At 41.7% G+C, this 23,962-nt stretch overlaps 1 protein-coding gene across 1 annotated transcript in view; it reads left to right on the forward strand.

Annotated features, from left to right (window-relative positions):
* Nucleotides 1-23,962, forward strand: part of cspg4 (chondroitin sulfate proteoglycan 4) — a 137,168-nt gene that overhangs the window by 70,336 nt on the left and 42,870 nt on the right. Inside the window, exons 2-3 of the mRNA XM_061720839.1 lie at nt 17,799-17,962; nt 19,018-22,557. Coding sequence (XP_061576823.1) covers nt 17,799-17,962; nt 19,018-22,557 — 3,704 coding nt within the window. The remainder of the gene's footprint in view (nt 1-17,798; nt 17,963-19,017; nt 22,558-23,962) is intronic.

Consider the following 23,962-nt stretch of genomic DNA (forward strand, 5'->3'; position numbering starts at 1 on the left):
CTACCACAACATTCTGGTAAATAAATTATTTATGAAGGTTACACTGACTCACCAATGGCAGTTGATTCTTCCATAAAACTTTGTACATGCTTAGTCGTCTTTTAAAGTTTAGCGCTCATCTCCTTCATGGCAGCAAATTGGCCGAGCCGGCAAATTGGCTGTAACTGTTAAGGCTGATTTATGGTCCCGCGTTACACCAACGCAGAGCCTACGGCGTAGGGTACGCTGCGATGCGCACGTACGTTGCACGTCACCGCGTACCCTACGGCGTAGGCTCTGCGTCGAATTAACGCGGAACCATAAATCAGGCTTTACAGCCTTCATTAATGAACTGATTGGCTCACAGCCCTGATGCATTCAAGACAGTTGTAAAGTAAGGATTAGCCTACACTGGCCGCACAATGCACATTTTATCGTAATTATAGCCTACAATTTACGATTATATATGAACGTATCACACAAAATGGGGCCCTATCATTGGGCCCTATGAGCTTGTGGGCCCCGGGGCGCCCGCCCCCCCCCCCCCACCCTCTGGCTCCGCTACAGCACACATGTATGTCAGAAGATGTGTATTTGTACCTGTATGTATGTGGAATAAAATGGCTGCCAAAACATGTGTAAATGACAGACAAGCTGACGTGTGTGATTGCACCACAACTAGGTGGGACGGAGTGAAAGAGAGGTCTGTTGGCCCTCTCTTTCTGTTGGATGGAGGGAACATCTTTGTGTGTGTCTGTGAAAGGTCAGAAACAAGGAAGGACGGAGAGTAAAAGCTTGAATGTCTTCTCACCACAAACACTCTGGACATTGAACTAGAAATGAAGATGTGTGTTTCCTGTGGTAAGAAAACACATCCGTGTGATCTGGTGACATTGATGCAATAACCAGAAAAACAAACACACATCCAGCGGGGCCGCCGGTCTACCTCATGATGTGTGCAGCGCGAGGAGAATGAAACTGGTTAGATAAGACGGTAAACCAGGGGATTTCTGCCCAAACACAAACAGCCGACTGCGTGAAATGCTCTGGAAGTGATGAAGGGTTGTTGTTAGTGTTAGTGTAGTTTTGGGTCGAGCTTTCATATTAGTTTTTATTAGTTTTAGTCACGTTCATGCTCCTTTTAGTCAACTAAAAGTCTGAGCATTTTAGTCTTATTTTAGTCAGAATTGTCCAGGACCATTTCAGTCTCGTTTTAGTCAAAGATTGTATTTAGCCAAACCCATTTTACAATTCAGACAAGGTTATCTTATTATTATATTATTGTTACCTTATAAACTCAAGAATACATTCATTCCAGATACAGAAGACTCTAATTTGAGTTTACAACATATTTATTTTTCCGCATTTCTCCCTTATCTTTTTCTACGACACATTGGGTTTTCTTTTCCACGTCTATGTAGGAAAGTGGATCCAAAGATGGATCTTCTTCTTCTCCAGCCCCAGAGCAGATCCCTGAGTTTCTCTATGTAACTTTGTTTTTAATTGACATGAACCTAGAGCTCTGCGTTAACGGCATCAGCCTCTAACTCTGCAGCTGCATCTTCTGGATCTGATTCCTGCTGCAGCGACTGGGATTGAGGACTAACGTCACCCAGAACTAAACCAGAGAAACTACTGAAAACATGGACATTAAACCAGAGAAACTACTGAAAACATGGACATTAAACCAGAGAAACTACTGAAAACATGGACATTAAACCAGAGAAACTACTGAAAACATGGAGATTAAGGATCTTTGTTAGAGCATTTCGTCTCATTTTGGTCAACGAAACTGAAGACACATTTTAGAGTTTTTATTTTGTAATCTACATTTTAGTCTCGATTTTATTCATCTACGATATTGCATTATATATTCAATTATCGTTATTGTCACACGACCAGCATTTTCGTTGCATCTCGTCTTCTTTTCCTCAGGGGATAAAGGTTTGTTGACGACAATATTTAGTCATAATTTTAATCGACGAAAGCAAGCTTTAGTTGTCGTCTTTGATGAGGCCAGGTCTGCTCCGGGTTTAGGCATCAATCAAAGAGGAAAAGTGTTCAGCAGCTGGGCTTTCCTCCTTATCCAGGTTGGTCTGAAGGTGTTCACGTCATCGGGTTGCCTATGGAGTCAAATCAAAAAAATTTTTTTTCAGTTTCAGACTTTTGGCCCCGATCTGGTGTAGGGGGCGTGGCATCGACTGAGAGGGGCGTGGAATCATGAGTGACAGCATAAGAGAGAAGGCGGGGGACGTTCCTCAGTCATGTTGCCTTCAGGAAACGTAGGTTCCAGAAGTTATCAGTAGAAGTAGATTCAACACTGTATATACACCATATTCACGGCAGTGGAAAAAACTGATATTAGTGACACATTTCTGTTTAAAAAGCTGTTTTAGACCGTACTTGGCACCAATTGCAGTATAAAAGCAATAAACAATGCCAGACTGTACAGTTCAACAGCCACACTTTAAAGTTTGACATTTCCCACTTCCACATACTACCAAGTACGGTCTAAAACAGCTTTTTAAACAGAAATGTGTCACTAGTAGCTGTTTTTTCCACTGCCAATCACGTGAATATAGTGTATAGTGTTGAATCATACTTCTACTGATAATTTCTGCAACCTATGTTTCCTGAAGGCAACGTGACTGAGGAACGTCCCCCACCTTCTCCGTTCTGCTGTCACTCATGATGCCACGCCCCTCACAGTTGATGCCACGCCCCCCACGCCAGATCCGGGCCAAAAGTCTGAAGCTGAAAAAAAGAATTGAAACTGAAAAAAAAAAATTTGAAACTGAAAAAAAAGAAGTGAAACTGAAAAAAAAGATCTGAAACTGAAAAAAAGATTTGAAACTAAAATAAAAAGTTCTGAAATTGAAAAAAAGATCTTATACCGAAAAAAAAAAAAATTGAAACTGTAAAAAAAAAAATTTCAGGTTCAAATTTTATTTTCAAATTAGCAAAACTTTTGTCCTTGATTTGGCTCCAGAGGTGCCCACGGGTGCCTCTCGCACCGGGGCCAGATGGAAGATGTTTCCTGCCGGTTCTCGGCCTCGGCTCCTCCACATGCGGCGCTGAAGGAGGCAGCGGCTCGGCTGGCGGCGTGTCACGGTGCAGCGGGGGTCGTGGGCTTCATAGCTCGCAGGGTCGGGGGAGATGACAGGACAGTGTGAAAGTCAGAGTGAGGGAGAGAGTATTTAAGCCCAAGCCTGAGCTGTTGCTCGTCTACGCTTGAAAGCCAGTGACGCAGTGATTCATCATTTCACACATAGTTGTATACACAGCATGCTTGTGGTGGGGGGAGAGTCATTTTGGGGTTTCTTAGTCTCAACACCATGTGCCCAGGTGTTAAAATATGGCTGTGGCCCAACAATAATCAGAAAAGGCTCCACGTGCAAATCTGTATATTATTCAGTCAAACGGAAAAAAGAAAAGTCTTTCACAGGAAAATGCAAAGAGGCTGCAACTTTTTTTCATATACCAACCCTTTCAAAATCATCACAATGACATCACAAACTCAGACAACACTGGTTCATTCATATGCTTCTTTCCATGCTTTCCCTCGCTTTTTTCCCAGATTCATTTTCCTAAGTTAAAATTACATTACGCATCTTTTCTCTTTTCACAGAAAAAGGTCAAACTTTTTTTATTGCTGCCTCTCCTCTTGTGTATTGTGTACGCATGAATTTTACAGAGACAGCTCGAAAAGGTTGTCGTTATTGGAGAAAGCCTCCCACTGTGACTGGAAAAGCTTCTTTTTTTCCCCTTCATTTGAGTATTGTACTTCTCAATCCCCGCTGGAATTGGGGAGTCCCACAGAGATGCTGAAGAGGATGGGAGTTTTGAAAAAGGGGGGGCATATGCAGCTTGCTTTCACAGTGACATAGGCGGGTCTGAGAAATGGCTCCATAAAGCCTGTAAAAGTGTGTCCCTGCTGACTTCTGAAAAGACTGCGGAGAAAGAAGGGGGTCCTAATAAAGCAGCACTGTCAAGGTATGTGGAGTTGTGGCCCGGCGCTCTGCTGTTTAACAGCGCTGCAGTTGGCAGTATTTCCTTGTAAAGGCAGGCTGTTGTATTCAGAGTCAGGTCTGTAAACATGGGGCCGACATGATTAAGAGCAGTTAGCGGCCTCTGATTGGTTTTTGGGAAATGTTCCTTGAAATATCACTTTCCTATTGAGCACATTGTCATTTGCATTGCAACAAATTTCAGAGGTAAGCAGTTTCTCAGTGAACAATCGCTCATATAACTTACCTGATGTCTGACACCAAGTTACACTGTAAAACTTCTCTAAATTTATTGAACCTTTCTTGTATTCTATACGTTTTGTGGTAGTTCTGAAATGTATGAATAATAAAAGTCCATCAATGCTCTTTTCTCCTACAAAATTTCACAAAAATGCCCTTTTTTAACATTTAAAATGTTATAATGTAAATTAATTCCTACAAATCACTGTTATTTTGTGTAATTATGGTCGTAAAGTAAATGGATGACATTATGAACAGATAATTCATATTATTGTTAAGTACTTTTTAAATCCATCAGCACAGCTACAGTATAGCTCAGGGGTCGGCAACCCGCGGCTCTTTAGCGCCGCCCTAGTGGCTCCTGGAGCTTTTTCAAAAATGTTTGACCTCTTTTTTTCTTTTTTTCTCCTTTTTTTCTCCTTTTTTTCCTTTCTTCTTTCTTCTTCCTTTTCTCAACATTTCAACTTTTTTCGCGACATTTCGACTTTTTTCTCGACATTTTGACTTTTTTTCTCGACATTTCGACTTTTTTCTCAACATTTCGACTTTTTTCTCGAAGTGCATAATGAAAGAAACAATCTTCCCCCAGTTATAACTAATATAGAAACACACAGCATGTGTTGCCTTCATTCCAAGGCTTATAGAAGACTATAGAAGATTTTTTGCGGCTCCAGACATATTTGTTTTTTGTGTTTTTGGTCCAATATGGCTCTTTCAACATTTTGGGTTGCCGACCCCTGGTATAGCTCTTAGCAATCTTTTAGTACAAAAGTATACCATTAAAATATATTTGTAGAAAACAGGTTCAGCGAAATTGATCTGTGGGAGAGGTGATGCAGAGGTACAGAGGAAGAGCTGGAACTAAAACATTGATCACTGGCTGGATTAGTAAAGTCTGACTTTCCACCTCAGGTGCTCTTAGTTTGCGCTCGTATAAAAAGGATCTTGCACCATGTTGCGTGCTCCGTCTTCCATTTCCTGACACGTCATCCAGGAAGAGCTGGTTTTGTGAATGGAGAAGTGTGAGGATGAGGATAATTCCCTCAGGGTTTCCATAGGCTACAGTTTGTTTGTCTGTAGATACAAGGCTCCCTTGGAGGAACATCAAGGTTTGGATATTTGACGATAATAATTTCCATCATGAGTTGTGAATTCATCCTGGATTTCTTGTCAGAAGGTTTGGTTTTTGGTTAGAATCCTGCAGGACCAACTATCCATTAAAGGGTTTGCTCTTTCCTGTTTTATTTTGAAAGTCTGGGCCTTTGTGTTAGTTTTGTTTTGACTTCCCTTGTTTATCTGCCATGATTGTCTGCACCTGTGTCTCGTCAGCCCTTGTGTGTAACTGTATATCTTGTCCTGTCTTTCCCTTGTTTCCGGCTGGTCCGTCCTGTTTTCTCCGGACTGTTTCTTGCCGTCCTGGTGCTGTAGTGTCTCGTTTGGGTTTTATGTTTTTGCTTTAGCATCCTGCTCAGCAGCATTTTTAGTTAAATAAATCGCTTTGGTCTGGAACTCCTGCCACCTCCGTCTCCTGCATTTGGGTCCCACATCTCCTCGTCTTGACAATTAATTAGTGCTGAAAATAACAAATCAATAGCGTATTATGAATATGTACTTTTAAGTTGAAATATGGATTTTTTTGTCAGCCATTTGATGATCCTGAGTTTAATCAACATGGATCGAGTGCTTTCAACTTGATTAGAATGCGAGGCGTCAACATTCGGGACTTCTGTCTGATCATATTTTAAATTTGTTTCGGCCTGATTTGATCTGGGAGATGGTCGTGAAAGTACGAAGTAAATGATTTTACAGACAGTTTAATCAGAGCCTTTAAACACAAAAATCTCCAGAGCAGGTTAAGGAGCGGTGTCAATTAACAGTTTTCTTACCAGATTATAAGAGTCTGGCTTTGGACGCGACAAACTCGCAAACCCTTATCGCACTTCGACGTACACCCCACCCGTGGTGCAAAAGGTTTCCATAAACGTGCGTTTTGTGACAAAGTCATGTGTTTTTTAAGTCCTTTTAGGAATAAAGGTATTGGATTTTCAGAACACCTTTAATTGCTGCAGGTTCATTTCTGAAACAAACATCTAAGGAAGGTTTCAGAGCTCATCATCCACAGTTTCACAGAGGAGCAGTGGATTCAATTTAGTTTGATTAAGTTGACTTATGACTTACTTTTTACGAGTTATGCGAGGCAAAAACTTCACACTGCTGATATAAAACTGACTGCAAAAAAAGATGTTTCCATTGCAATTTTTTTTAAATATTCCACCTTTGAATCGCTAGGTAAACCATAACATGAAAGACCTTTTTTTGATACATGGGAGTTTGTTGGCGTTTTTTTTGTGTGAAGCTGACATGTTTCAATTAGGAAAACTTTCTATTTGCAAGTCAAATTTGTGCAATCAAGGATAATGGAAATGCAAGGTTCCTAGAAAAGTATGCCACTGTCACATGTAAAGGGCAAACTTAAATCCACCTGTTTTTTCAGTATGAAAGTAATCTGTTGTATGAACAGCCCGATGATGATGATGATGATGATGATGATGATGATGATGATGATGATGATGATGATGATGATGATGCTGACTGGTTAGTCTGTTCCTGTGAGGAAGGTCCAACCATATTGAAGCCTGATCTATCATTGTGGCAGGGTGGAGGAACAGCCACTCAGTTGATTGGGCACACCTGTGCCCAATCAGCCTCTCCACCCTGCCTGCCTTCATAAAGAGCAGCTGCACATCAGCAAGGGGGCGGCACGTGTGTCTTGGGTGAAAGAAGAGAATAAGGAGTTCCTGCACTAAACCCTGTGTCCTGTGTCCTGTGTCCTGTGTCCTCTGTCCTCTGTCCTGTCGGTCGACCCCCGTAGCACTAGCCTTGCTACAATCATCATATTCAGGTTTCTAACAATCACCCCACTGGTTAGTGAAGTAGACAGCTTTATCGGTCCAGATACATCTATATTTATTCCATGTCGTAATTGTCAACAGTCACTGCCTGCAGATATAATTGGAAAACTAACATTTATCATAAGCCCAAGTGCTATTGACCCTCATGATGGATGTAATTGCTCATCATAGTAACGGCCGTGTTGCCATATGGTAAATGGTATCACACAGTGAACTGCTCTCCAATTCCACCTCTGGTTAACAACACCCTGTCCTTTACATAATTATATCCTGATGCCATGTTACCCTCTTGTAGTAGGCAAAGCCCAGAAAAAGCAAGGCATTACCAGAATAATCTCCATTTATAGTGACGCTAACTGTGGCTTAACCATGAGTTACAAAAGTAGGTGGTTTGTTTAGATTACAGGCAGGGTTACCATGGCACCAAGTAAATATACATGCTGGACATCTCCCTTTTTTTGCACAACATTTCAGGCTAAAAATATCTGAAGAGAATGAAATAGCTGAAAATCGTGTGAAACAACAACAATAATATATAGGATTCTGTTCAAACTTGAGTTTGCTGAGATAATCTACATTGAAGAGGGCTGCCCTTGGTGACCACTATGGACCACTATCGTCATGGTGGTAAGAATCCCCATCCCGAGGGCTTCGATATCTTCATGCTCACTTAGAATACGACTGGAGTGACTCTGACTCATCGGCACGGCGAGTCACACGATGTTAAAATTGCCTGTATTTCTCCAGTTTTCCTGCACTTGTGGTCAGAAAGTCTCTCTGCCCCAAAGCCCTTCTGGACATGTGTTGCTAGACAGAGACCAAAGGAGGATAGAGATGAAAAGGAGGAAGAGAAGGAGGAGGAAAGAGAGGGGAAGACAAAAGGGTTATTCATTTAGTTGCTGTGAGAGAGGAATCCTTAGTTTCCTCTGTGGATTATAAATAAAAGCGCAGTCAGTCATCAAATTATAGCCATCTGCATTGGCCAGACACCAAGAGTCTGACTGAACAATAAAGCAGTGTTGGGGAGGGGGGGGGCGCGGTGGCTGAAGGGATCAGAGAGTGTGCTTTTAGGTGGATGAAAATCGTCACATTGACTGTTAAAGAGTGTGGCAGCAACTTCACAGCTCCAGCTTACACTCCTCAGGAGGGAAGTGATGTCTTGTCAGATAAATCACCTCGACTACATCCATCTGAACCACCCACCCATCTGACAAGAGCTCACATGACACCCTGTAGGGCTCCTTCTTTGCACAGATTACACACAGTATGAACACAGATCAAGTGCAAACAGGGGTGCAAGAGACAATGGAGGAATCCCAGAGAAAGGCATTTATGTAGATGGCTTTCTAAAAATGTTATTTTGTTTGTTGAAGCCCCTTTTTAGACAGAGTTTTGAAGAGTTCAGCTCAAAAATGAATGAATCCAAGTCGCAGGTACACTGCAGAGAGCAAAGCTTTTGATTGTCACAGTAAAATTGTGCCCAATTTTTCTTGAAGGCAACAACAGCGAACCAAACTCTGTCCCAAAGACCCACAGCTCTATTTCCTTCTACTTTTTCTTTGTTAATTTTGGCTCATGGCCATACATGAGAGCCATACGTGACTCCCACCATTCTTTAGATTGACGAGTAGTCCGAGTGGGTTCTTCAAAGCAGACGGTTTATTTGCCGGACGACCACCCTGGTGAAATCAGGGGGCGGCAGTGGTAGAGCGGGTTGTCCAATGATCGGAAGGTCGGCGGTTCGAATCCCGCTCTGTCCCAGTTGCTTTCGTGTTTCCTTGGGCAAGACACCTTACCCACCTTCCCCCGTGTGAATGTGTTTGGTGGTGGTCGGAGGCCCGTTTTGGCGCGGAATGGCAGCCACGCTTCCGTCAGTCTGCCCCAGGGCAGCTGTGGCTACAAAACGTAGCTACGACCTCCGGAGAGAATGTGTATGAATGAATAATGTTCTAAGTGTAACACTTTGAGATTCATTGAATGTAAAGTGCGTTACAAGTTAAATTCATTATTATTATTATAAATCATCCCATAGGGACTGAAGGATGTGCTTGTGTCTTGGGGCCTTAGAGAAGACAAGTCAAGGCCGCTTCCCTTAAAGTCTGGACTCACCAGCTGTGTCTTAATCACCGGCTGCACCTGGCCATTGGAAAGTTAATGTAAACATCAGAGAAAAGTTGTTTTTAAAAGTGGGAAAAAAAGAAAAAAAAAGGTCATTGCTTCCTTTTTCTCATGTAAAATGAAAAAGAACTAGCAGCTGCTCTAGAGGAGTAAGACCACCAAAGCGCAGGCTGATTACAGGATCAGCTTCTAGGTTTCGCCAAGCAATGATATAACGAATACTGGAGCAGGAAGAAACTGCTGCAAAGGTTCTAGTTTCTGACAGGAAAACATGGACAGATCTGGGACCCTTATAGCAGGATACTGAGTTCTTGGAGTCTGTCCCACAAGGCCCTGAATCACCTTGTTGACTCCACTGATGGTGCCAATGCTTCCTATTTGAAACCTGGCCTGAATCTCTCCAATCAGGAGGTCTTAAAGCCAAGAGATGACGACACTGAGCTCACCAAGGAGATCAAAACTGAGAAATAGTGTGAAGCTGCCAGTGATGACCTCGTGAACGTGGCATCCCTTGTTGATCCAGGTTAACAAGGTAGAATCCATTTAGTCCAGAGCTGTGGCTCAGATGCTGGATGACTGGAGCACATCCCAATCTACCCCTTCCTGTCATCCAACTCAAGCAGAGGGAGGGGAGACGCTACAGCTTCAGCTGCAACAGCTAAGATCCAGAAGAAGACACTCTTACTCTGTTTCTAGCTTTCCTCTGACAGACTATTAAGGCTATTATGGGTGAACTGAGCAGCTACCTGCTACCTTAAGCCGAGGACACACCAACCCGACGTCGCCCCCTGCCGGCCGACTGCTGTGTCGCCTCGCGTCGCCTGTGTCGGGCTCAAAACGAAGCACTTTGACACAACGCAAAGACGACACCCAACGGCCAACTAGCACACGTTCTGCGCAGTCTGCGTTTCAATTTGCTGCAATGTTTTCGGAGAAGAGCCGCCGGTCCGGGGCGCAGCAGCAGCTCAGATCGCCAGGTCAACCTGCCTTCGTCCCGGGGAGAAACCTGCAGCTCTTTGGAGAATTACCTCTGGCTGAAATAAATCATTTAGGAAGATAAATGTTGGTTTAATAGATGAAATCTAACAGTTGTAGGTACGCCTGTTAAGAAATGTGCTCCGAAAAGTTCGGTTCATGTCGAATCGGCTGAAAAGCTGCCAACGGGCGGCCGACCTGTGGCGACGTGCGGGACACACCGGGGAAACTCTTCAGACAGACGCACCGACGCTCATCGACGGCCCGACGGCCGACAGTCGGCTTGGTGTGTCAGGGCCTTTAGACCAATCCTCTAGTATGGTGGAAGATCCAATCCACAACAAACCCCAGACTGATCCTCCTGCCACCAGCTCACCCTCAGAGTCTGCTCTTACTTACAAATGGCTTACAAATAATGATTGGTGTTGACAGACTTACCTTGTGAACAGGTATTGCAGCTTTGGCTCAGATTCAGTTTAACTGTTCTATTTATAAGTTAACCTTTTTTTTGTAGCGTATATAGTTAGTACTTGTGGCATGGTCATCATGATAAACTAGTTTACTTATTTAGATATGGGCAATAAAAATGTGTTCTATCCTTTGAAAGGAATTTCCAGTCAGTTGTTCATTCGTCATGGAATAACTTTGTGAACTTGTTAACTTGTGTTATGCGAAGAAAGAAGAAGCTTGTTTGCAATTTAGGATAATGTGCGCTGATATCTGTTTTGCACCGAAACTGGTTTAAAATTTTTCCAGTTTAAATTTTCTACTAACTGAATAAATCGAAGCGTGAAAACCAGACGTGTCCTGCTGACTCACACTTGAGCTCTAAAATGAGCCCAAAGGCCAAAACCTCTTGCATTTGGTTTTACGCCACCTTAAAAAAAACATTTAAAGTGATGTTTTTATTTGGTTTACCGTTATTTTACTGGCACAGAAATAGAAAAAAACATGACATGGAGGTCAATGTTTCAGGAAAAGAGAGCTACTAGCAATATTTTCTTGATTAGTGGAGACTTTAATGCAGTTTTTTATTTCAACATTTTGTGCTGAATAACGTAAAGGTGTGTTTTGTTTATGCTAATATAACATATATTTGAAATCAAGTATCGTGATTGATCTAATAATTGTTATTAATGTTATTAATAATAATTATTTCTCCATGCTTTAGCCAGAAATGCTAAAAAAAACAATCATTTTGTAAAAAAATTATTCAATATCAAATAAAATCAAATCAAACTTTATTTGTAGAGCACCTTTCATGTGCTTTACATAAAACAAATATACAAAAAAAAAAAAAAAAAAACTTATTAATGCCCTGCCCTGGTTGCCAAGGCACTGTAAATATCGTAAATACCCGTAAATATTGTAATTGTAACAATATTATCATTGTTAGTTCTATGAGAGAGTCTGCTTCCCCATTTCAGCCTGGAGGCTACCGTTAGGGCTGGGGATCGATTCAAATGTCAAGAATCGATTTGATTCCGATTCTTCAGATTCAGAATCGATTATCAAGATTTGATTAAATCCGATTCGATTCCGATATTGATTTGGGTTAGTATTATTAAAACTGTTTTTTGAGCTGTTGCATTAATTATATGACTGTAGTTCTGCAACATATTACTAACAGTATTATATTGAGATTAAACAGCAAGTATTGCAGCTAATGATAGTGTAAGGGCCAATCAACTCCCAGAATGCTGATAGAACTGTTTTCAGAAACATCGTGGGGCAGAATTACCAAACAGATCCAGGGAGGAAACAGAGACGGATGAAATCGGTTTTATTTTTTCCCACATTCCGTTTTTATTTGTTCCATTTTCGGTCTATTTTGGTTTTTAATTTTTGAGCATTTGGTTTTTAGCATATTTTGCAAATCTAACCCCAAGACAGTATATAAAGTAATGAAATATAGACAATTTATGCAATTATAACCTAACACTTTAATGTTTCCATACGTTTAAACATATTTAAAGGCAAAAACATGGCACCAGTTATTCTCGTGTCCAACAAAACATTCCTTTTTTGGGGATAAACAAAAAAATAACCAAAAGTTGTAATTTAATGATGAAAAAAAAAAAAAACATAAATAAATAAAAGAAGAAAAAAAAAAAAAAATCGATCTTTAGACATATGAATCGATTTTTAGGAATTAATCTGAGGATCGATTTAGAATTGGGAAATCGATTTTTTCAACACAGGCCTAGCTGCCGTACAATTAACTCCAGTCTTTCACGTCCAACATCGACTACAAACTCTCTGAAGTGAACCAGACGGAAGCAGTCATCTAAAAGTTACGTTTGAAAATGAATGACGTCCAAATTGTTGAAAGTTGATGAGATCAATCCATTCAGTCAATGTGTTCTTTAGATATTAGTTTCTTAATTTTATTTCAGGGCTTCCACAATACGTGTCACACAGGTCAATAAGTATTTATATAAGTTTACTAACCTGAAGGCAGCATAGCATTGTGGGATTTTCATCAGTGCAGAGTGGCACTGTGCTCAGGCTGACTTTGTTTATGACGGAGCAGCCTTGGATCCAGAAGTGAATGCCTCTTAGTGAAATCACCAACCAGGCGCGGGATGATAAAACCTTTTGCTTTTGTCCTTGCAGACATCAAAGGGATTGCCGTTGCTCACATTCCCCCGTTTGCTGTAGATCTGGGGCGGAGGGGTTAATTTACAGGATGGCAAATCAAAGGACAAACGAAGCCGTTAGCGTTTTGCAGTTGGCAGCATGACATTAATGTTGATACAGCAGAGGCTGCCCTTTAAAGGCACACGGGAGGCACATATTTGCTCGAGTCTCGGGGAAAACTCTCCATTTATAGTTACGAATGTGAATGTTTTATTATCTTGTTTCTCATCCTCTGTTTCTGACATTACTGTCTGTGGGAGATTGTCCTCTGATGTTTTTTTTTTTTTTTTGCTTTATGGCTGAAATCCCATCGTCCTTCCGGCGTATAATGCTGCTACTGCAGCTACTGCTGCTGCTGTTGATTCTGAGGGAACCTTTTGGGCTTCGTAGTCTCTTAGGAATGCTCTAACTCTGACGCAGCACTGTCCCAGGCTGCTTTACCCCTCCCAGTATTACAAAGTATTACCATTGCATGATGAGAAGACTTCCTTCTTCGCTGTGTTCCAGTGTGGTTTCCGAGTCCTGTGAACTATCACCCCTGTGAGGGCGAGTCGCTGACTAATGGAAAGCCTCCTCCTCCACATCCCCAGGCTAAGGCCGTTGGAAAACCCGTGCCGAGGAAACTGGGTCTTTGGAAGCGGTCCATTTTATTCGGAGCATGTGCGCTGGGAAATAATTGACTTCCTCCCCGGTTTACATCTTTTTTCAAGTACTGCGGCGAGCACAGCCGAGGCAGGTGGCTGAATTAGCATATCACTGAAAGTGAGACAAGCCAGGACTGGGAAATCCTGCACCACAGCATTCTATACGTCCGGAAAACATTTACAGGGGTAACGTCTGATGTCGGAGTCAGAGGAGTCCTTTGAGGCCAGCGAAGCTCGTCTTCATCCACGGAGCAGCTGGAGGCCACCTGGTAACACAGAAGTCGGTTCATGAGAAAGATGCACGAAGCGAGAGGCTTTGAGAAAAATGCTTCTTTAATTGAGTTTGAGTATTTCAATTTTAAAATCAGAGTGAAGCTGCTGCATCTTTAGCAGGTTTCTTTGTGTGTTATTTTGTTGCGGGGCCGGTCCCACCTTAACACATTAGGGGTGGACTGGTACAAATGACAGGTGGTGCAAGAAGATATGAAGAAATTGGTGAATAAAAGATTTTTCTGAGGGTTAGGGCTAGGAATTAGGACCCGGGAACCTCTGCTGTGGCTTACAAAACCACCAGTGATGGCGCATACTGGAAAATAAGGCTGAATGGGATACAAAGAAATCTGGTGATGATGACCCCCTCTGTAGTACCTGTGGGCAGAGCCGACTGGGAGATTTGCGAGGCCCTGTGCGAAATGGCTGGAGTGTGGCCCTCGAAATTTTGGGGCTTTTCGGGTCGGATCGGGTGTTTATATGCGCAATTTTAACTCTCCAATTAGCAAAATACTGGATACCTTCCCCTGCCTCATCATCATCTGGGGTTGCCTCGACGCAGGGCCCCGCGGCTGCTTGAGACCCGGTCGGATCTGTGATTTTTGTAACAAATTTATCAAACGAGCCTTTCAGAGAGGCATTAAACTCTTCCATTTTCTTTCGTTTTTTTCTTTTTTCATCCCCTGATGGAATTTCTTTGAATCTGTCTCGTTCTCTTGACATTGTGTGACAGTTTGTTCCACACTCCACCCGTCTGGATCAGAGCAGCTTGTGTCTGCGCTTGGTCTGACGCAGTTCTATTGAACAGCAGACACGCGCATCATTGCACATATATTTATTGATATGCACAGACTAGTACACATTTAGGTCTGTAACGGAACGTGACTGTTGATATTTATAAGGGAAAAAAGGAAAAAAATTGAAAAAAAAAAAAAACGAAAAAAAAAAAAAAAAAACGGCCACTAGTTCGAGGCCCTTTGGGCGGTCGCACAGTTCGCACACCCCTTGCGGCGGCCCTGCCTGTGGGTGTATCCTCCATGATACACCAACAACAGGCCTACGGACACGTGTACCAGCTCTGGTGTGGCGGTACTCACTATTGGTTGACTCCCTACTTAATAAACACTGTACTCGCTTGTCTGACAATCATGTGGCTGTGGACTACACAATTTCCATACTTAAGATGTATCAGAAACTGGATATAAAGCTTACTCTGTCAATTGAATAAATTTGTGGACATAATAGAGTAAGCTGCATAATGCAGACCTCGGCACAACAACAAAACTAACCCAATATTATATAATTTCATATCAACACGATGAAACGGGTTACATCTACGACTACTATGCTTTGTGCATTATACTTTAGTCTATTACACCTGCATCCCTTCTTGTTTCTACAAACTACAGGTTGGGCCGAGGGGAATGTTTCGTGGAATGCGTGTGCATAAAACTCACATTAAAAACATATTCCCTTGAACACATTTGGCTTTAACTTGTTAACTTTGATAGCCTCAAAGAATAGTGGTGGATACTCCTCTTGCTATCGGTGAAATCCTCCAGGCACTCTGGGGAGTCTCCCAAAACCTCTTTTTCCCACGTATGTATAATGTTTTGGATTTGTTTTGTTGTTGGGCTAGGATGCTCAGTTCTTACATAACTCTATTACTCCTGTGAACTGTAATACTCTTACATAACACTGATCTACTGCCAAAGCTTCATAGCCAGTTTCCTGGCAATAGATCGATTTGTCTGTCTGTCTATATAAAATATGAAACGGACAATTCACAGAATAATATCACCATCAAACTGAAAAGGTGTAGTATACAGAGGACCAAACCTGTCTTAATTAAGATAAAAGCAGAAATACATACAAAATACATACAGTATATATATACTGTATGTATTTTGTTTTTCCTTTTCCTTGTACATGCATTCCTTGTTTTTACACTCCCTCGTCTCGTCTTTTTTACTTTACCTCATGCATTTATTTTTAATTATGTCAATTTTGGTCCTTTTGGGTGAGACTCAAAAGAGGGCCTACATGTTCCTGAATATAATAATATAATATATATATATAATATAATATATATATATATATATATATATATATATATATATATATATATATATATATATATATATGTATGCTGGTGGCAAAGAGCATCTCTGAATGCAAAACACCGGATCCTGCAGCGTGGGAGTGAGAGGGGCAGGGTAACGGCCCGGGCAGGCGGGGCAGAGATTTGTCCGTCAAGTCTCCTCTCCCTGGCCCTGCCCCTTCTCAACCTTTCCCCGACCCTGAACCTAACCTGGGACTTGATGATTGGGCCGGAGTATCGGGAGCTGCGTGCTGGCCTGCGGTCCCCACCCCTGGTCATCCCGCTGCTGCTTCCACCTCCCTGCCGTGCTGTTGCCGTCCCTGACCCCCAGTTTGGCCCTCGGCAGGAGGGTCCCCCCTTATGAGCCTGGTCCTGCTCAAGGTTTCTTCCCTCCTAAAGGAGAGTTTTTCCTTGCCACTGTTTGGCTTAAGGTTTTTCTCCCACTAGGGGAGTTTTTACCTGCCATTGTTTATGTAATAACTGCTCGGGGTCATGTTCTGGGTATGGGTCTCTGGAAAGCGTCTAGAGACAACTTTTGTTGTACAAGACGCTATATAAATAAAATTGAATTGAATTGAATAAATATATATATATATATATATATATATATATATATAGATGCCTCAAACCACACTAGCTTATTCTAGGCACTATTGACTGCCTCGGTGACTGTTAGCAGCTGTACTCTTGTCACAACAACCATCCATTTTACCATCCATCCATTATAATGTCGTTCAGGATCATCATCAACATCTCGACATGCAGAGTGTAGTTTCACTCCCTCTGTGACCCTTTTAACCTGCAGGCTCTTCTTTGCTTCTTTTAAACTATTCTCTCTGACCATCGATGTCATTTATACCCTCCAAGCCCTGAATCTGCCTGCTGTCCTGCCTTCATTTCTCTTCTTATTTTTTAATACTCAGAGGTAACAGCAACAACCGGCCAGAAGCCTATAGGGCCAGTTTTCTCATCATTGTTTTTTTTAGATAAATATGATGGGGGGGTGGGTCTGCTGCAAATAAGATAAATCCAAGAAAACACACAGCAGGCACACAAACCTTTGGAAACTGGAAGAGAGAAAAACAAAGAAAAGCAAAACCAGGCAAAACCCTCTGCCCTCCCTTCATTCCCGACTGCACGCTTGCACAGGTAGAGGCCGCAGATGTTTAGGCTGATGGGAAAATGTGTGTAACCTTTGCACATTTTTCAGTTTCAGCATGTGGACTTCTTTCTTTTTTTGGCGTGCCCTTATTCTCAGCTCAGTTTGTCTTTGCGTTTTGTCCGTCCAATTTTGAACTCTCCCATTAACTCTGAGTGGCGTTTCTGTGGACCGACCGACAGAAAGACTGACTCAGTCAGTCTGCTGCTCCAACGATATATTTTTTTAATTTTAAAGTCTGAATCATATCAACCTCACCAGCCCCAAAGTGAGTCGGCCTACCACATATATGCTCAGTTTACCAGATTATCACTTCAGCCCTGGTGGAAAATACAATCCTCTGTGAGTGAGTAGCTGTTATCTCTCAGTCCGTTCAGAAGTAGGAAGAAAAATTATAAAAATGAAGGAAAAAATAGTAATAAAATAAAAGTGCTGGGCAAGCAAGACAAAAGTTTACCCACCAAATCAGAACTTGAAGATCGAAAACAAGTTCTGTTGTGATGGTGGGGGCAAGATGTACCGATGGTGGGGTGCCACCACCACCCCCTTCCCCCAAATCAACTCATGTTTTCTCTACAGCCAATGTATATATATATATATATATATATATATATATATATATATATATATATATATATATATATATATATATATATACAGTAACTTATAATGGCATTAACACTTCGGTTGATATAATCCATTGTTGTTATTGTTAGTTTAACCCATATCTTTTGCACTCTTCACTCTTCCCAGAATCCTACTTCGGGGACAGTTTCTGCAGCATACAAGCCTTCCAAGATGTCTCAACTTTCCAGCTGTCACTACGTATTAAAACAAGCCGGCGGAGTGGGCTTCTGCTTCTGGCTGCAGGAATGGAGGACTACCTGTTCCTAGAGCTCCTACATGGGAAAATTCAGGTAACTGGTTGACAAAAACCTTTCTCTAATTTCTTAAATTTTCTTTTTATTAAGAGTGTTGTACGGTGCAACAGTAGGCCACTGCAACCTTAGATAAACATAAGTAATTTTGTTAGAAAAACAACTGTTGCTGCACATCAACAACTTGAAGTTCAAAGTTCCACAATTAAAAGGATTTCTTACATGTTAGTGTTCCAAGAAATTGACATCCCAACAAATGTATTACGAGATTGTGCCATCCCATGCTCAGATAATTACAATGGGGGAAAAAGAGCTCTATCACAGACCCTGGCCTCATTTAAGTGTTAAAATACATGACAGCACACTTGGAAGAAGATTGAATAGGTGCACTTGGTTTGGAAGGGCTGCCAGGGAAAGCCTCTTCTGGCAAAAAGTAATCTGGAAGGATGACTGAGGTTCCCAACACTGTCTGATCTCATCTGTGCATAGGACATTTTTCAAGAGGTCTTGTGATTTAATCAAAGTGGATTTTTGTCCTAAATGGCCAGTTTGGTGAAAACTCATCCCCACTATCAAGCAATGATGATTTGGGCGTTGTTTTGCAACTACATGACCTGAGTCAAACATAAGCTGTTTTCTTTACTAGAGGCAAATACATGGATATCTGGGTGCGAGCTAAAGTTCGGTTGAAATGGGGTCATGCAATAGGACAAGGAATCGAAGCACATCAGCAAATTCATCAGGATCATTCCAGCTTGATTTCCTTTTTTTCTGTTATCTTCTCCTCTTGTGAGCATGCCAGTTTTGCCTCCCAAAAAAAAGGGCCGGTACTATCACAACATTATTTAGTTAAATTCTCAGCATTGGTTCAATTAAAAGAAGGATTTCCTCCTTTTATACATCCTAATACTGTTTTATAGTGATATTTGATACACTGTAAAAACTTGATTTGACTTTGTCAAGAACAGGAACATACCCAGCTCATTTAATACATAATATAATGAGTATTTAAGTCACATTTGCCCATTGATTGTTATAAATACAGATGTGACATAATATTTAAATGTAATCATTTTTTGTTTTTTTCCATAAAGGCACGAATGAACTTGGGAGCTGGCGAGATTGCACTGTCGTCATTTCAAGGAGTGCAACTAAACAATCTTTTGGAGCACAAAGTCTCACTGGCTTTGCAAGATGGCAAGCTCACCATGACAATTGATGATGTCTTCCCAACACATGTCCCCGTGAGCGATGATGGAGAGCAACTCAATATCGATCTGGGCATTTGGATTGGAGGAACGGGAGACCTGGAGGCTTCCTACCTCAGCAACGCCATTCCCCCCTTCCGTGGCTGCATGACAGACATCAAATTTGAATCCCATCAGTTTGATATCCTCAGCTCAGCATTTAAGCAGTGCCATGACACCAAGGAATCCTGCAGCAGTGAATTTGAGGCTGGAGACGGGGAGGCAACGAGTTTCAGCACTCCTGATTCATTTATGTCCTTCCCTACATGGAGTGGAGTTGTTGGAGCTCCAAAGACTTTGGAATTCTTAATGAAAACCACCATAGAGGACGCTTTGCTTGTATTTCATCCTGGGCGAGACTCAGACTTCATTGCAATTGGCATTGATAAAGGCTATCTCAAAGGTGTACTGGACCTTGGGGGTGGAATGGAGATACTTGAGAATACACGAGTGCAGCTTGATGATGACCAGTGGCACAGAGTTAAGGTTCAGGTCAACCAGACTACTTTTGTTCTTAACGTAAATAGCGAGTCATCCTACCATGCTCTTGACGAGTCGCAATCTCTGGATTTGGTTGGAAATCTGTATTTCGGAGGTATCCAGGGGAAAATGAAGGAAGTTTTCCGTGAAAGCGGGTCCTTGGGTCGCTTTGAGGATGACTTGACCTCTGAATCCTTCATTGGATGTTTAGGGGAAATCAAAGTAAACGAGAAGCATAGAAACCTGCAAGATGCTTTGGTGACCAAAGATATTCATGTTAAATGTGAAGGTGAAGACTACGACTACTCAACTCAGGATGAGCTAGACACAACAACCTCCCCCCCTGTCACAGTTCGCTATATATTTAATGAACAGCATTGTACTCCAACACAAGACATGCCTGAAATTTTCCAAAATGTAACAAAACTTCTTGATGTTACACCTTTGTTTGTACATGAAGGTGGAGAAGTTTTTCTTGGTATGACCAACTTAAACCCTACATTTGACCTCAGCGCTGCAGGAATACGACAGTCTCAAATCATCTTTACTCTCCTGGACGATCCTATATATGGTTTGATTGATATGAATATTAACACAAAACACACAAACAAGTTCACTCTTATGGATGTGATCAATGAGAAAATTAAATACATGCATGATGGAAATGAAATACATGCAGATGAGATCCAGTTTGAGGTTGCTGCTCATAGTAATGACTACCTTCCAGAGTGTTTAAAAATTCCTCAGCAATATAGCCTCCCAGTTATAGTCTATCCTGCTAATGTAGGAACCCATCTGAGTGGAGATGAAATCCCCATTACACAAGACGGGAGGACTCGCTTGAGTGCCAGCCTCATCACGGAGTCCGACTCCCGTTGCGATGAAGTAGAGGTAACTGTAACCTCAGCGCCTTCTATGGAAGTTGGTTACTTGGAAAATGGTCTACAACCAGGAAGAAGTATCTCAGAGTTCACTTGCAGGGAACTGAAAGATGGAAATATCTTTTTTGTACATAGAGAGGGTGGAATTGCAGAAATTGCCTGGAAAGTCTCCGATGGACAGTCAGTAATCCAATCCAGTGTGTTTAAGTTGGTGCCAACACAGCCTCATATGACTGTTGTCACCAACACTGGCGTAACTTTATCTCAAGGAAACAGTGCACCCATCGGAGTCCAGAATCTGGCTATTATTGCTAATCCTCCAAATGGGGACATTTTATATAACATCACACAAGCTCTGGTATTTGGAGAACTACAAATGAAGACAAGTGATGGCACGTACAAGCAGGTTACTAGTTTCCACCAATTTGATCTGGATCAGAACAATCTTAGATACTTAAGCACATATTCATTTGAACAAGAAGACAATATGGTAGAGCGGATTCGATTTGACATCCATCTGGGCCAGTTTTCCCTTTCGGATAACACCTTCTTAGTTAATATTTTCCCTGCACAAGTGAAAGTTTCAAACCTAGTGCCGTTGGAGATGAAGTCTGGTGAAGAGCAAATAATTGGAATCACTGAGCTTCAGGCTCAAGTAAAAGGCAAAACTTCACCCCCAGAAACAATCAAATATATTGTTATCATGCCTCCAACACTTGGAAGTCTTCAGTTGTCTGACAAAGAATTGGCCGAGGGCGACATGTTCACTCAGAAGGACATTTTGGATAATGCTCTTAGTTACAGGGTCCGTGTGCAAAGAGCTGTAGATAGTTCAGATCAGTTTCAGTTCAGAGTTTTGGCTGAGGACCAGTCCTCTCCTTTATACACCTTCCCAATTAACATCATTGGCAGTGGCGGTGGCAGTGGCAGTGAAAATGAGCCTGTTTTGACCAACCATGTGATGGTCATTTTGCAGGGTGGGGAGCAGAGTGTGAACAAAGACCTCCTTTGGGTGCAGTCTGGACGTTCCACAGACTTCTTGTATCAGGTCTCTGAAGAACCAAAGCATGGACGGCTCATGAGGGATTCCCCCCCTGGTACACCTAGATTTGAGGGGGCAGTTAGACTTTTTAGTGCTGAAGACCTTGAGCTTAACAGGCTGATATACAAGCACGATGGCTCCACTACAGACAGCGACGAGTTCCATTTCTCAGCAGTTGGTTCAAATAATCAGAATCTTGTGACTGGTGTCTTCAAAATATCAATCCAGTCCAAGAATGAGCATGCTCCTGTGAGGATTGTGGATAAGGTCTTCAATGTGGTCCGCTACGGCCGTCGTCTGCTCGGAACTGATGTCATTCAGTTCAAAGATAACGATTCAGGTTTCAACGACTCTCAAATTGTCTACGCTCGCGAGGGAATCCTGTCAGGCAACATTGTCTCCGCATCTAATCCATCGCAGCCCATTTTCCGTTTCACACAAGCTGACCTTAGAGAGAAGAAAATCTTATTCATTCACCATGGAGCAGATCTCGACCGCTTCTCGCTACAGGTGTCGGACGGCATCCACAGAACCACAGCGCTGCTTCAGATCCAGGCAGGCGAGCCCTATCTGCGAGTGGTGAATAAAACCATCATCGTCATGGACCACGGGAGCACAAAGACTCTCAACACCACCCTGCTGAGCGCCGATTCAAACATGGACATCAGAGATGACAGTGAGATCAAGTTCCACATCACAACCCCCCCCAGTGATGGCAAGATTATCGTGAGTGGGATTGAGGTTTTAGAGTTCACCCAGGAGGACTTGAAAAAGGGTGTTGTGTCATACGAGCACAATTCTGACAGTCTGAGCTCCAAGGACTCCTTCACCTTCACCGTCCGAGCACAAGGGCTCTCTGAAGAAGGCACATTCAGGATTAAAATATTTAAGCAAGGTTACCTTTCTGAGCCTGCCGTTCTAATCAACGAGGCCATCGTCTCCTTTGAGAGAGAGCCCACCATAATCAGCCCGCGCCATCTCAAGGTAATATTTACTGACTGTATTTACGGTAATTACAACATGTTGTTTTTTTTCTAAAGATGATTCATGTGATCTACAGCTTTAAATCAATTTCCTTTCCTGGCAAATAAACCTCAGTAAGTTTATTTAGACGGGACAATGCATATTAATGTACACTACATTAAGCAGTGTAAATACACCGGGTTTAGCAGAAATGCTAGTTTCCACCCGCAGTCCCCACAAACAACCAGACACACTCACACCTACGGGCAATTTAGAATGATCAATTTACCTAGCATGCATGTTTTTGGACTGTGGGAGGAAACCGGAGAACCCGGAGGAAACCCACGCAAGCACGGGGAGAACATGCAAACTCCACACAGAAAGACCCTGCTGGGCCTGGGAGTCGAATAACTTTATTTATCCGTTAGGAACTTCTTTTGTGAAAAAGTATCAGCATCATTGTGTGTACAGATAACATATACAACAGGGCAGTACAGAAACAAACCAAACAATCAATATAAAGCAACATACATTGGGCAATCACAAATTCTGCTGGACTTAGATGCTGTAAACCAGGGGTATTCAACTAGATTCGGCCGGGGGCCACATCTGCAAAAGGACTGTATGGAGAGGGCCGCACAATTTGAAAATGTGGGGGTTTTCAAAATGTATTTTGCACTCAAAGACGAAGACTTATGTAAATATAATACATTTGTATTATATATTTGAATATATCTAGTTTGCATATGAATTATGTATTAATTGTCTCCAGATTTAGTAATTGTGAATGTTAAATATAATATTCAGATAAAGAAATATTATTTTGAATGCAAGTTCATTTTGAAACCATGCATTGTGCAAACTTAATGAAATTGATATTGACCTACTTTTAATAAAACATACCATAATGACAAAGCACCACTTTCCACCAAGATTTCCTTATTTGAATATTATATTAAGCATTGACCACAACCATTTTAGTCCATAGTAGCCAGTTATAAAAATATTATAAAAATATAAAATATTATAAAAAGTGTTTTTTTTTCAACAAACACCCCCTTTTTTGAAATATGACCAGGGGCCTCCTGGCGGGCCGCATGTGGCCCGCGGGCCGCCAATTGAATATCCCTGCTGTAAACCATAGCATACATAAAATACTAGAGAAAAAAGAGATTAAAAAAAATAAAATAAAAAAATAAGTCCCCCATTAAGTGCGTAATAAATACAATGATTTTTTTTTTTAAATATGTATAAATATGTTTAATAAGCCACCGTGCTGCCCCTAAACAAAACTGATTCTTGCTCAATCAGACAGATGTTAATATTTATGCAATTTGGCAATGATCTTTGAAGAAAATATGATTGTCTTTTTTTCAATTTTATTTTCTCTTTCTAAAAAGAGACTTTCAGTTGACTCGTCAGGCAT

Source organism: Cololabis saira, chromosome 5 (assembly GCF_033807715.1).
Source record: "Cololabis saira isolate AMF1-May2022 chromosome 5, fColSai1.1, whole genome shotgun sequence".
Classification (NCBI taxonomy): domain Eukaryota; kingdom Metazoa; phylum Chordata; class Actinopteri; order Beloniformes; family Belonidae; genus Cololabis; species Cololabis saira.